Here is a 15641-nt window from a genome sequence, read left to right as displayed (position 1 = left end):
TTATTCTATCTGTAGTCTACTTGGTGATTTACTTTCTCTACCGCTTTGTGTGATAGTTGCGGTAGGCATTGCCTCGGCTTCTGACCACGTCTCGTCAGCCTCGGTCGAAGTGTCTACTATAATTACGCTTTGATCTGATTCGGTACCGTTTTGAGATTCCGCAATGCTCGTATCGTTAAGCTCGACCGCCTGTGCGGTTTCAGGACCCTCGCTATCTGAGTTTGTCTCGGTGTCATCTGTTTGGGAATTTGTTTCGTCTTCCAAAGGAATGTAGTAGGTCTTATTGTCGCCGTTAGCGACCAGAGGAGACGAGGGAGGTTTATTTTTTGCCATTGTTTTTTTAAAGGGTTTCAGGAATCGTCTGTTTCTCGTGAGGATGTTCCCCGTTTTAGTCTGTATGCTGTAGCGTCTGTTGCCTGTTTGAGATATGACTTTTGCCGGTTGCCAAAGGCTGTTAGGTTGGAGTTGTGCGTAGACGTCTGTGTTGTCGGGAATTTCAGGAAGGTTTTTCGCTCCCCTTCTATTATAATATTCTGTTTGTTTGTTCTGTTCTTCGACAATCATTTTTTTTATGTTGTTTGGTACCACTTTAGGTAGGAATTTTTCACTACAGTTCGGCAAATTGTCTCGGAGTTTGCGCGACATTAATAGTTCGGCGGGCGATCGATTCCCGATTACAGGAGTGTTGCGATACTGTAACAACGCCATTTGTACATCTTTTCTCTCTTCCATTATTTTTTTCGCTTTTTTCTCGAACGTTTGAATGTGTCTTTCAGCCATGCCATTGGACTGCGCATACGTTGGAGATGATGTTACATGATCAAACTCCCATTCTTTCGCGAATTTCTTAAATTCTTGCGATGTAAATTGAGTACCTCCGTCAGATACTATGGTCACCGGTACGCCGTGAGACGCAAACATTGTTTTGAGGTGTCTAATCACGTTTTCGCTTGTCGCGTTTCGCCGTAGCTCGGCTATTTCAAGATACTTTGAATAGTAGTCTACAACGAGAAGGTATTTCTGGCCATTTATCTCGTACATGTCACACGCAATTTTGTTCCATGGTAGTTCTGGAATTTCGTGGGGTTGAAGAAGTTCCCTGTTTTGTGAGTTCGAGTATTTTAAACAGATTGGACAACTGCCGATTTTTTGTTTGACTTGATTCGAGATACCTGGCCAAAATACCGATTCGCGTGCGATTTTCTGACATTTAGTAATTCCTTGGTGGGAATAGTGTATTCTGTCGATTATTTCATTTCGCATTTCACGCGGGATCACTAAACAATCGTTTTTAAAAACTAAACCGTCTACAATAACAAGTTCGCTTTTATATTGAGCATACGGTCTTACCGTTGCTGGCAGTTTGTTTGAGTTGTTCGGCCAACCGTTTTGGATTATTTCTTTTAACGCTTTTAACTCGCTGTCTTTCTCGGTACTTTCAATTGGCTGTTTTATCTTTTCGGGAGTTGCGTTTACATAATTTACTGAGCATACTTGTGATTCAATTTCTTGTGACCATCCTAGGAACTTATCGTTTTTATCGTAAGCCCGCGACAAAGCATCTGCTATATAGAGTTCTTTGCCTGGGCGATAAACGATCTCTATGTCGTATTTCTGAATTTGCACCAACATTCTTTGAAGTCTTCCTGGACATTTGTTCAGGGGCTTTTGAAATATTGGTATTAGCGGCTTATGATCCGTTTCGACGACTATTTTTTTCCCGTAAATATAATCATGGAATCGCTCTAAACCGAAACAAACTGCCAACAGCTCTTTCTCTATTTGCGCATAACGCGTTTGTGTATCGGTCATCGCTTTCGCCGCGTACGCACAAGGAAGTCTATTTTGGAGTAATACGGCTCCTAGCCCCGCCTGCGAAGCATCGACTGAAAGTGTCGTCTCTTTATTTACATCGAAGAACTGTAATACTGGAGCGCTCGATAGGCATGCTTTTAGCTGGTCGAATGCTCTCTGTTGCTCCGCGTTCCATTCAAAAACCCCATCTTTTTTCAGAACATTTCTTAGGGGAGCCGTTTTCTCCGCGAAATTGACTACGAATTTACTGACGTACGTTAGCATCCCGAGGATTCTTTGTAACTCTTTTTTATTCTGCGGCACCGGTAGTTTTTTGATGGCTTCTATCTTTGTACTGTCTGGAGCAATACCATTCTCGGAGATTATATGACCAATGTATTTAATTTGTTTTTTCCCCAACTCGCATTTATCTATGTTAAACCGAACGCCGTTTTGCCTGGCCGCATCTAGGACTTCCTTAAGTCTAATGTCGTTTTCTTTTTTCGTTTTGCCGTATACAAAAATATCATCAATGTACACTTCGACGCCTTCCAAATCGAAAATTTGTTTGAATCTATCCTGAAACACCTCCGGTGCAGTTTTAATGCCGAAAGGCATCCTTCTGAATTTATATCTCCCGAAAGGCGTGCCGAATGTGCAAATTTCCGAGCTTTTTTCGTCCAACGGGACGTGATAGAACCCTGCTTGCGCGTCAAGTTTGCTGAATACGGTCGCTCCGTTAGCTCTGCTTATAATTTCTTCGAAGGTCGGAATTTGTCGCGGCTCGACTTCGATTTGTTTATTTATCTCTTTCGGGTCAATACAAATACGAATCGATCCGTTTGGTTTCCTCACGAGCACGAGTGCGTTTACCCATTCTGACGGACCCTCTTTCTTTTCTATTATTTTGTCTTTTTCAAGTTTATCCAATGCTTGTTTGAGAGTGTCTCGCAGCGGCAAAGGAACTCGCCTCGTAGGATGTATTACAGGCGTGGCGTTCTTTTTTAGCTTAATTTGATACGGTTTACTTAGACAACCTATTCCAGAAAATACGTCTTCATATTGTTTTCGTAATTCATTGTAGCTGTTCTGTTCGACTGAATAAATTCTTTTAACGAGATTTATTTCCTCCGAGGTTTTTCGACCCAACAGAGGTGTTCCGTTAGAGTCGATTACAAAAAACTCAATTTCATGTTTTTGGCCTTTCCTGTGGCACATGACGTTACATTTGCCTACCACGTTAAGAGTTTCGCCCGAATAACAATTCAATTTCGTGTTCGTTCTTTGAATTTCTTTTTTCGCTATGTTGATCTTTTTAAATATTGGCATGGGCAGAATATTCACGTCAGCGCCCGTATCGATTTTAAATTCTATGCTATGATTGTTTATTACTAACTCCGCGTACCACCGTTCTTTTACATTTGAGGTTTCGACTTGAGCTATAAACAGGTATTCGCTGTGATCTGAATCTTCATTGATTTCGTTTATTTTCTGATCGCGCTCGTTTCCGTATTGTTTTTTGAAACACATTTCAGCAAAGTGATTTTTCTTTCTACAGTTATTACAGATTTTATTGTACGCCGGGCATCTGTTTATCGCGTGAGTATATCCGCATTTCGTACACGAAGTTATAGACTTAGCTGTATAAGTGTGTTGCGCTGTGTCGGTGCGTTGACTCCGCCCCTTGATTGCATCAACCGATGCTGTCGTCGTCAGTGCGTGCTCCATCTCCTGTGATCTCTCTTTGGATTTCTCGATGATGAGACAGCGGTCTATAGCTTCCTGGAGAGTTTGCTCATCGTTTTGGAGCAGTTTCTCCCTTATAGACCCGTCGGCTACTCCGCAGGTAATCATCGTCTTGATTAATTCGTCGTTCAGACTGCCCAGCTTGCATTTCTTCGCCTTTTTCTTTAGTTCCGTTATGAATTGTTCCAACGTTTCCCCGTCACGTTGGCGATACGAGAAGAACTGGTACCTTTCGTACGCCAAATTTTCTTTTGGCAAAAAATGTTCCTCGAATTTCTTTATAAGGGGTTGGAGTTTTTGTCCTTTTCTTCGTCCGGGATCGTGAATGTTGTAAATATTTTAAAGCCGTCCTCACCGATGTAGTGGAGCAACTGAGCACATTGTGTGGCCTCTGATTTTTTGTTCGCTTCCGAGGCGACGAGGTAGTTTTCAAATCTGGCCCGCCATGTTCGCCAGTTTTCGCCCACGTTGTCCGTCATCGACATCGGCGGAACTCCTCTGTATTCGTTTGCCATCGTTTTGCTGTTTATTCGTCTCTTAATCCCTGGATGCACTAAGACGTTATTTTAACACGTTGTCTTCACTTTCTTTTTTTTTTTTTGTTAATTTTATTCTTCAATTTTTTCGCGATGTATTGGCCCCTACTACCGACTGCGCCATGTTATGATCTAGGTAGGGTATAATGAAAATGAGGCACATGTGTCAGGTGGTGTGTCTCTAGCCGAACTGGCGACACCCGTTTATTCGCTGGCCCGGTGGCGCGTGGCGAGAGGAACTCAGGCCCGCGCACACCAGTGGTTTCTCCCTGTCTACTCATATCTCTCTACACTATCCAATTGTAGTGAACACTCTCGGCCTATCTAATTGTAGCATCACCATCCGGTCAATTAGCACAAAAGAGTGTATTCGATGTACATGGAAAATATTATTTTTCGCTCTGGGGGGTAAACTATTAGCGTGAAAGTTTACGAATCGCCATCAACATTTTAAGTGCAGCTGTAATTTGAAATATATATATATATATATATATATATATATATATATATATATAACTACAATAAATTGTATTAATATTTTTCAAATGTAAAATTTTCGCTCTGGAGGTAAACTATTAGCGAGAAAGTTTACGGGTAACGGCGCAAATCAAAATGGCTATTCGTCCGGCCAAGAAATAAATCACATTGTCAAACTGTCTGACGATAAAAATCAAAATGGCCGCCCATCCGACTGGGCAAAAATCAAAAAAAAAATGGCCAACTGGTGACATCATAGCGAAAATCATATTATCAAACTGTCGGACGATGAAAATCAAAATGGCCGCTGTCTGAATGGCTGCTCGGCAGACGGCAAAATCGGTCGATTATGCTGATGACGTCATAGCGAAAATCATATTATCAAACTGTCGGACGATGAAAAATCAAAATGGCTGTTCATCCGGCTAAGTAAAAATCAAAATGGCCGCCATCAAAAAAATCATAGTCGCCGTCAAAATGGCTGCCATGAAAAAATCAAAATGGCCGTCATAAAAAAAAATCAAAATGGCCGCTATCCAAAAAATCAAAATGGCAGCCATCAAAAAATCAAAATGGCCGCCATCCAAAAAATCAAAATGGCTGCCATCAAAAAAAAAATCAAAAAATGACCATCGAAAATGGGGGGGGTCGGGGGGCATGGGGGCATGGTGGCATGGGGGGCACGCCGCCATGTTTGGATCTAGAACTCTCATAACCAATCTACTCTAGTGAAACAAGTGAAGCCTGTAATGGAAATGTTAGTTTTTTTGCTTTGCTTTTCGAGCGAGTTTAGCTCACTGGTGAGAAACGAGATCTCCTCATTCATTGGGTTTGACACCCATGAATTGGGATTTGAGGAGGTCGGATCTGTCGGAACTGAGTTTGACTGGCTTATCTTGACCGCATTTTTTTCTAGTTCTTTAATACGACTAGTCAGATCCAACTTTGTCGTATTAAATTCTTCTTCCAATTTTTTCAGCCCAGATTTTAATTCTGTAAAAGAGGCCTGGTCTTCCTTGAAATTTTCCTCAAATTTTTCTTCAATTTCTTTGTACTGTTTATCTTGGTTTGCTCTTAGAGCAGCAATTTCTTCAAGGATTTGATCCATGTTGTCAGGATGATCGGTGGTAACCGGCGTGACAGGACTTAATTGTGTGTTGAGCTTTTTAGGTGTTTTAGACTCGATTTCAGAGTCGTCCGGGTGCTGTGTGTCCTCTAAAGATCTTTTCCTTCTCATCTTTTCCACCGTCTAATTCGTGATAAGAGTGCTCGACTGACTGGCTGTATCCAGGAGTTGCTGATCAGTCGGCCTTCCTGGCTTTGGAGTGATGTTTACTGGAGTATTTATTCGTGAGTTACCGTCGGTTGTAGGTGTACCGGGAAGAGTCGAGGTGTTGTCCACACTAGGTCCCGGGATGGCGTTGTTATCCATAAGACGAGGGCCGTACTGAAGAGTGGGTGAAACACTCTTACCTTAACCTATGAGCTGCTGTCTGGCACAGAAGAGAACGGATTGTTACAGAATCACACAGGTTTCACGAATTGCATCGATTCAGAACGATGAACCTCAATTTTGCGCATTCGGTGATACAGAAAGCTCAAATTACGATAACTTGTCACAACAGGCAAAATACCTAACTTTGAGAGCACTCTGTAATAGCTCTTTTCACTTCCGAGGTTCAGTGGCGCCGCCTATACATATAAATATATATATTTATCGAGAAGTTTATCAAAAAAATCGTAATGGGTGGAATTTTATTTCCTCCAACTTTGGTTCTCACACTTTTTTTACTCCACTATCGGTATTTTCGGATTATATATAAATCCGAAAATATAATAAAAAAAAAATAAAAAATTTCCCATGTTATTTGAATGGAAAATAAAGAAATGGATTAAGACGAACCTTACTATTGATATTGAGAGCTTATATCGGCGCCAAAATTTTTGTTTTTATGTATACTATCAATTTTTGGACATTATAAGGAGAAAAAAAATTCTTCTCTTGAAACACCCCAATATACATATATATTGTGACGTATATTGGAAAACCCCTGAACTGAGTATACATCCGAAAATATGTATATATTTTTATCAAAAAGTTAATATATACATATATGTATAATGTTTTTTCCCTTCGTGAAGATCGTCCAAAGTAAAAACACCATGTCGATTCGTCTAAAAATATAGAGTTTATGAATAACATGATCATTCTTGATTACAAAGATATACGACGTTTTGCTAACATCAAAATATAGAGAATCAACAATTAAATGTTTGTACTCCTCTATATTATATTGTGCTTCTCTATAAGTATGCGGTTCCAACTCTTGTAGATTTTTGTACAAGCTCGCACTCTAGTAGTTATCTAATTATCAATAAAGTTTATAATTTCTTAACACGACGTTCTTGACACGATGACTTGCGTCGGGTCTTTCTATTTTTCTCTTTATTATGAACTCTCTTTCTCTGCTTTGCTTCACTGGTCCGTCAACTGACGACCTCTCTTGACGTACAAGATTTATCGGCGTGTACACAAAGCTGACATATATATAAAATATATATATATTTTCGGATGTATACCCAGTTCGGGGGTTTTCCAATATACGTTACAATATATATACATGTATATATAAATCCGAAAATATTGTTCGTGAAGTAAAAAAAGTGTGAAAACCAATGTTGAAGGAAATAAAATCCCACTTATTACGATTTTTTTGAAAAACTTGATGTTATAACTCTGCAAATATTGATCCTAGCGTAGAAATAATAATGACCCAACTTATGGGACATTAAATTTCCAACAATTTTGGATTAAACCATTTTTGCTCTAAAGTTGTAAATTTACGAGTTATGTCAGAAAAATGAAAAAATAGAACTCTGAATCAAGATGGCAGCGAACGCAATGGCGGGATTTTCCCAAAAATTGAGATTTAGACTTTCAACCACCTCCCGCCGCGAAGTTTCAAAGGAAAAAATCACTTTCCCTAATTATTTCCATTTAAGGCTATTTTTATGACTATCTCGACTACACTACTATTTACTGATATTTTACGATGCAAAAATTCAGTGATACTAGATGGCGCCACCATTAACTTTTTGACTTGTGGCTGAGCTAGCGAGGCCGGGCCACAGCCAAGCGTAAATTTCCGTGTGCCCCGTCCGCTGCACACGCATACCTATGCACAGCTTGTGTAGTACACTACACATACAGCTTGAGTGGGTTAAACCGCTGTAAGCAGCCCCGAAAGTGTCGAGTAATCCATCCATGACTTTCGACCGATATGAAGAATCAACGCTGAAATATGCAGGTAAGTATTTGAACAACATATGTGAAATTATTTATATTTATTATAATTTGCCAGATCGTCGTATTGGCCATATGAAATGCATATCAATTTTGAATAACTCGTGAGAATAACGACACGTAATTTGCCTGTATAACCTCAAACTTTTCATTGTTTACCTCTGATGAAAATCTCCACCGACATATAATTGCAAAACGCCAATGAGATCCATTGACAAATTATTCTGAACTACATTATTCGTTATTCTGCTTTCGACTTCAGATAGAATGTTATTGTCAGACTTGCCGTCAAATGTTTGTGGATACATATTTTAGCTCCAATATTACAAAAACAAGGTTTGAATCGTGAAATATGTTACCTAGTGGAAGAAAAACTGGTTGAGGTTACTGCAGTTATAGTTTATAAATCTAATCAGAAACTTTAATTTTATGAATATTAATAATTAAATCAACATTTGCAAAGTAGTATTCCGAAACGCGACAGAAAAAATTATGTCGGTTGTGATTGAGCTGGGATTGTACGACAGGATCTCTAAAGCGACTTCCCAACTCAGTTGGCATGCTGAAAGTTTTCTGTATAATGTAAAAATAGTCTTGACCTGAAAAGTTTATGTAAGAAGGATCTTGGATATGTAGGTCATCAAAACAACGATATGGTTTGTATGAACGTTTTGACCCTAATTTCAGGTCATCCTCAGGACGGTTTAATTGAATTTTTTGTATTGACAAACAAAAACCTTATTTTCACAACTTGCTGGTAGGCAAAGATGCAAATGAAACAACTTGAAAAATTATTGATAACTAACCTTATAAGCGAAACACCATCACACACGATTCACTTTATTTGAATGGTAAATATATTATATAAAAACATCAACAGCGGGGTAACAATGGACATGCCCGTTATTAACACTTACTTGTATGTATACAAATTAAAAGGAAAGGCAAAGAACGAATTTTGGTCTAAACATTACCAATATTTAACGAATCCGGCTTGAAGAGGGTTTTTTTTCAATTTTCACGCTCTTTCTTTTCCAACTTTCCATCAAACTGAGTTGATCTTTAGTTAAACAACAAATTAGAAGTTGTAGTGAAAGTTGAAAGACACATGTGTTCAAAATCATGCATGATTTCCTTCCTTCACCTATCAGCAAGTTGTAGAAATAGAGTTTCTGTTTGTCAATAGGAAAAATTCAATTAAACCATCCTGAAGATGACCCGAAATTAGGGTCGAAACGTTGAAGCAAACTATATTGTTGTTTTGATGACCTACATATCCAAAATCCTTCTTACATTTTCTGTACAATTTGACCAGTAACACTGTCGAAAGCTACAATGCTATCGTCAGAAAGTTCAACGGAGGAAAGCGGATTCATTACGAAAGAGGACATTTCTATACACTCAATCTGCTGGGGATGTCGTACAATTCAACATACCAGAATCGTACTCAAAGTTGAGTGCTACGATGGAAAAGAATCCGACTACCGAATTCCAAGTACAAGCAATTTTTTTAATCATCCTAATTATGATATGAAATCAAGTAACGCGATAAAACTAAAAAAGCTTAGATGACAGTTTATTTGCATACTTTATATGTTTTGTCTAAAAAATGTTATGCGCTATGTAATATGACACTAGCTGATAACAGCTGTGCTTCCTTGGAAGCGTACTGAAGATTTGTTTTTAAATTTCTAGATGAAGTACCTTCATCTTCAAAAGACTGCTGTGCCAGGTATATACTGAACATGATTGAGATCTGCAACTTATTCGCTTGAACACAGCCTGGAAGATCGAAAGGCACAAAATGAATCCAGCAAGGGCTCCAAGAAAGCACTGAGTTGAAAATGTACAAAATTGTACGAAGCGATGCTACAAGACAACTTTGACGGAGTCTATAATGTGTACGGTAACACCTTAAAAATGGTGTGATGTGGGAAAACTACGACCCTAAAGACGATATTCTGCAGCTTGGAAATGCGACGAAGATGATGTGGAGTGAGTTTACAGATCTTAGTGATCATACTGGATGATAGGTAGACATAGCTCAACATACCACATAACTGATTTTCTGTATCTCATTTTCTCAAATTACAACTCATACAAGATATTGGAAAGCAATTTTCGAAATAATCGTTTCTTATTTTACAGGACGTCTGACGCTGAAGGTTGATTGATGCGTTGAGTACACGCTTGATTTCGAAATAGCGATTAGCATGACAATACAAGAAGCAAGGCATGTAGCATTATAATGTAGCAGCATAATTATTAGACTGATCCTTAAAAAAGTCATTGTTGTATTTGAACCGGCTCAGCACCTCCTAGATCGGGTAAAAAGAAATTTGAAAAAATTGGGTCAAAATTTCGGCATTCTAGTTCAATTAAAACGGGTGCCTGTGAGCATAAATTCATTTTGAGTATCGAATTTGGGCAAGAACCGCTAATAATCACCGATGATGAAAATTCTATGTTAAAAATGAACTATTCACATCCGCTATTTTAACAGTATTTCCATTGTAGTGGGGAAATGAGGAAAAAATCATAGCTTTGTATGCTGACACTCTTGAAACAATTTAATCCATGGCAGAAAAATTCTTAGAATATTGAAGATAAAAAGAGATGAATAATTTATAATTTAATCACAAATCAATCAGTCCTTATTCCCAATTCGCACTTATGATTCATCACTTGAAGTTGGCGATCGATCATCGTCATCGAGTGTTTTTGTGCATCTCCAATATTCGAAGAATTTTCTAATTTTTTTTTTATAGGCAATCTTCTGTATCTTTTTCAGATAAGCTTTCTAACGACCACTCCAATGATATATGATATTGAAGACGATTTTTCCTTGACCTTGATGACTTGTTGACTAATGTTATTCTTGGATATGAAGGTCACAACTCAAAACACTTTTTTATAGTGTTAACGTTTCAGCTCTGATGGGGGCGCTCCTCAGAACCAATTTATTTAAACCATCTGTCACGAACAAAAATGATAAAATAGTGTACAACTCCGTTATAACAAAATTAAACAGAAGTGGTTTATATAATAAGCAGGGATGTTTATGCAGATATAAATGAAAGGAATTACCTAGTGTGGGATGACACTTCCAATTACAGCAGACAGGGAACACTATTAAGTAGTGAATGCGTGTTGGTAAATAGAAACAATAAAAAACAAAAACCGAAACACACTGCGATCGCGATACGTAGTTCCCAAGACTTCATCCTTGTTGTTAATTTGATAAAATAAAACACAACAGCCGTTATAGGTTTAAATCAAGAGCACATTTACACATGTGGAACGTCCAGTGTGTAGTGGGGGGAGATCGATATCGATAGTAGCGGTGAAACAGCGTTGGCATCAGTTGGTGGACAAAATTCCTGTCCCACTTAATGAACTTATAAAAGCATTACACATCTGTTTTAAGGCTGCCATATTCAAATTTAATCAGAATATATATGCTCAAACTTGTGGTTTACCGATGGGCTCGCCGCTCTCTTCAATTTTGTCGGATTTGGTTTTGGATGATCTTTAACAATATTGTCTCAACAAACTGGACTTCAAGCCTTCATTCTATTTCAGATATGTAGATGACATAATCACAGCTGTCCCTTCGGATGAAGTTGCAGAAATGCTATCTGTCTTCAACTGTCATCAATGTGCAAATGTGCTCTTGATTTAAACCTATAACGGCTGTTGTGTTTTATTTTATCAAATTAACAACAAGGATGAAATCTTGGGAACTACGTATCGCGATCGCAGTGCGTTTCGGTTTTTGTTTCTTATTGTTTCTATTTACCAACACGCATTCACTACTTAATAGTGTTCCCTGTCTGCTGTAATTAAAAGTGGCATCCCACACTAGGTAATTCCTCTCATTTATGTCCGCATAAACATCCCTGCTTATTATCTAAACCACTTCTGTTTAATTTTGTTATAACAGAGTTGTACATTATTTTATCATTTTTGTTCGTGACAGATGGTTTAAATTAATTGGTTCTGAGGAGGGCCCCCATCAGGGCTGAAACGTTAACACTATACAAAAGTGTTTTGAGTTGTGACCTTCATATCCAAGAATAACATTAGTCATCGATATATGATATTTGTGTTGAACTATTTATGAAAACATTTTTCTAAATTTTTGTAACTAATAGTATGTGAAATTAAAAAATTTACAAGTAATTATCCTGTACACTTCGATACTAACATAAATGCGTACTTCTGTTCTGTTTCAAAATATTGTTGAATCTATTTGATAATCCTATTATTTTTAAAGACCAGTGTAAGGCTACGTTATTATGTCGAATAGTGAAATATCTCTGTGTAAGCAATTATTACTATGAATCATCGACAAGTTTATTATTGACTTTTTCTACTGAATTGAACAAGCTGTTACATACGTTGATTGAATGTGAAGTAGTTTTCTGTTCTGGAACACAATACAGAAATGATAGCAAAAAACTATACATCGTTACAACTGCATCAGTCTTTGATACCAAAGAGTCAATGTCCTGCATATGTCTCGTCAAAGAAAATTTCAGAAATTTGGGACCCTGAAGGCACCATAAATGATTTTGCATATGTGTACGCTCCTGATCGCGGAAGTTCCTACGTTGGCCACCAGTCAACTCTGCCGTCGACTACAAAGATGGCACCCACGGTGGTTTACTCTTGAGTACATCATCCCAACTGCTTTGGATATTTGCCACTAGTTGGCGTAAAAGTCTATAAGCACGGTCTCTATCAATTTCTAAAAAGTTGGTGTGTCACGATCACGGTCTCACATACAGGTCTCGCAACGAACGTGGCGGGCGGTGGCACGGTCTTACATACAGGTCTGGCAACGAAGCCAGTTTCTTACAGAGCGGCGTGGTTTTCTTGCTGTCCGTGGTTTTTAGTGTTTGAAATAGCCATGTCGCGGCGCTGCTATCTAGGGATGTACGTGGGGCAGGGATGGTAGGGATGAAAATGTGCCAATAATAATATTATTATTAGGTTGGCGCTGCATTGCGCACGCGTTGATTATCCATCGCTCGATCACAACGCCGACCTGGCGGCCACAAAGTAAGATAAAGAACCGGCCGTGAAATGAACCAGCCCCACTACCTTCGTTGCCAGACCTGTATGAAAGACCGTGGGCGGTGGTCCGTTCATGTCCGAAACAAAAGTACAACTTATGGCCACAAGAGCGACGCCACGAGTTATTCATAAGATTATTATTATTATTTGGCGGAACCCTAACCAATCTTTTTGACACTCATACGCAGTCATACATGTATATGAATGTTACGGCAAAATACAGAACTGCTTTGCGCGAAATTGATTACTTTTTTGTTCGAATAATAAATACAAATTTTTATTTCATTTCTGTATTGAGGAAAGCTTCAAACCTCAAGTGAACCTGATAAACATGTATCATTATTTTCACTTATTTCTTGAAGCTTCCTTAGCCGATTGGTTCGGCGACAAGGTACTAGTCCAGTGATCGAAAATTCGAATCCCATTGATAAGAATGTTAATTTTTTCAACTTTATTTAATTTCTGGTTACTATTATTTGTATGATTTTTCTGTATATATAGATCATGAGGCTTCATTTGTTTATCGAAATGTGATTATAAGTTTTCTCAAATAAATCATTTTCATATTATTTTTCTATAGCTTACCTTGTTCGACGGTTACAGTTTTTAAATTACTTCTTGGTTTTAATTGCAATAATATCTGTACATCACTATTAACTGCGGGACAAATGTGAAAGGACGAAATATATGATACATGATTGAAATTGGTGTTGGACCATTTTATTGATTGGTCAATTTTGACAATTTTTTTTTAACGTCGAATTTCTTTACAAGTTTCAAATTTTGCTGATGGGCATTCTGCCTCATCCGTAGTCGAATATAATAAACAATGGCATATGACAGGATATCGGAGGCGTGCTCAGAACATGGAAATGTGAATTTATAGGAAGACAAAACTTCATCGAGGGTACTATCAAAAACGTCGGCCAGCGACGAATGTTTCGCGAAACAAGACTCTGCGTGAGAAATAAGATTGAAAAATCGCAAGTCAGCGTGGATCAATCCTCCTCTGGATTTCAGGTCGATGAAGTGCGACACAGAAGGCCTAGTTGAAGAATCTAATCTGATCGCTTCCTGGCAAACGGTACATCTATTGTACATTTTTAACACTTGCTTGCATAGATAACCTATTGAGTCCATAAAAGTATGTTAAACAAAACCTGTAAAGGTAAAATGATGCCCAACGATGCCGAATGTCCAACCCAACAATATCTACAAGTGTAACTAAGGGGCCGTCCGTTAATCACGTAAGGCTTGAAAGGGGGGGGGGGGGGTTGACAAAAATCACGAAATGTCACAAGGGGGGGGGGGTGTAATAAGATATCACGTGTATTTATTTTTATCATGGTCCTTAATATCAGAATAAGATAAGATTATATTTTATATCTGTACTTAGGATAATATTCTAAGATATTCTGAAAAATTTTAGATTTTTTTTAGATACTAAAAATACACGTGATGTTGGGTGGGGGGGGGGGGGGGGTGGGGGGGGGGGTAGTCTTAAACCTCACCACGTATCACCAAGGGGGAGAGGGGGTTGAAAAATGCTTAAAAAAAGATCACGTGATTAATGGACGGCCTCTAATACCCATACATGAAAGATTTAAAAGAGGGTAATACGAAAGGAAAAGTTCGTGCAATGCACCTCAAGCAGATTTTATTTACGTTTTAGCGAATTATATACAAAAATAATAAGCTTCGCACCTTCTGTCTGTCAGTGAATGTTTACAAGTGCAACTAATGCATGCATTGGAGGTTCAAAGGAGGGCAACACGAGAAGAATGCAGATACCTACAGCTGATTAGTATTGTTTGAGTGAAATAAATTTAAAAATGAGAGACCTGTCACGTACTCAATAATAATGTCCAGGATGGAGAATAAGGAGTAGTCATGGTCAAGATTATATTCGATGACATCATCTGCATCTCATTCGCTGTGCTCCAAGATATCGTTCAGTTTCACCTGAACCTGCTGTCGATATTCCGAAAGCTTTCCCTCAGACTTCTGGCCGTAAGCTGTCTTCAGATCGTTCAGCGATATAAGTATTTTAGGCGAGTGCTGGTCCGATACAGTGCAATTCCCAAACTTCGGAGGTTTCAAGGTGCTGTACACCGACAACAGTTTGTACAACTGTAAGAATGTTGGGCTGTTCGGGTGTTCATTGCTCCCAACGACTTGACGAATGGTTCCAAAGAATTTCTGAAAATATTCCGTAGACATGTAAATTTATGGAATTCCATTGTTTCATTTATAAATGTATTATGAAGAAAAGTACCTCCAAATTATCTTGATTGATTTTTCCTGTCAAAAAATATTGAAAATCAAGATTTTCGATGAGGTAGCAGCACATATCCAGTGTCGATGTGATATTCGTAACGCCCTGGATGTTTCCTTTGTTAAATACTCTTCAGCTGGTATCTCACCTTCGCAACCGTCAACCGTTGTACAACCGTCTTCCAGTCGTTCAGCCATTGCAGGCAATCTTGTATGATCTACTGATAAAATAGCAGTATTGAAAAAGACAAATTTTAAAAAATGGAGATGAAATTCATTGAGCAGCCGTTTTGATTAATGAGGCAAAAAATTTACGGCGTTGGGTTTTTTTTTATTGCCATGAAATCTTGATTATTTAAATGAATGAATGTTTTTACAAAATATGAGGCAACTCTTAAAGTTCAGGAGAATTTTTTTTGACGTCGTAAATA

The 15641-nt window shown here is 38.3% G+C and overlaps 1 protein-coding gene and 1 long non-coding RNA gene across 2 annotated transcripts; one reads left to right on the top strand and one right to left on the bottom strand.

Moving 5' to 3' along the window:
* On the bottom strand, positions 1–5790 carry LOC124309052 (uncharacterized protein K02A2.6-like). The gene is made up of 3 exons (XM_046772286.1): positions 5352–5790; positions 3896–4084; positions 1–3788 (listed from the first exon to the last, which is right to left on the bottom strand). Exons 1-3 carry the CDS (start codon positions 5788–5790, stop codon positions 1–3), a joined length of 4416 nt encoding a protein of 1471 aa, XP_046628242.1.
* A 2009-nt stretch (positions 5791–7799) lies between these two features.
* LOC124308633 (uncharacterized) lies at positions 7800–10804 on the top strand. The gene is made up of 3 exons (XR_006909051.1): positions 7800–7861; positions 9553–9852; positions 10006–10804. It is a non-coding gene; the product is annotated as an uncharacterized LOC124308633 (long non-coding RNA).
* The last annotated feature ends 4837 nt before the right edge of the window (positions 10805–15641 follow it).

Source organism: Neodiprion virginianus, chromosome 7 (assembly GCF_021901495.1).
Source record: "Neodiprion virginianus isolate iyNeoVirg1 chromosome 7, iyNeoVirg1.1, whole genome shotgun sequence".
Lineage (NCBI taxonomy): Eukaryota > Metazoa > Arthropoda > Insecta > Hymenoptera > Diprionidae > Neodiprion > Neodiprion virginianus.
The sequence above is the reverse complement of the archived record's forward strand: the minus strand, read 5'-3'. Positions and strand labels throughout refer to the sequence as shown.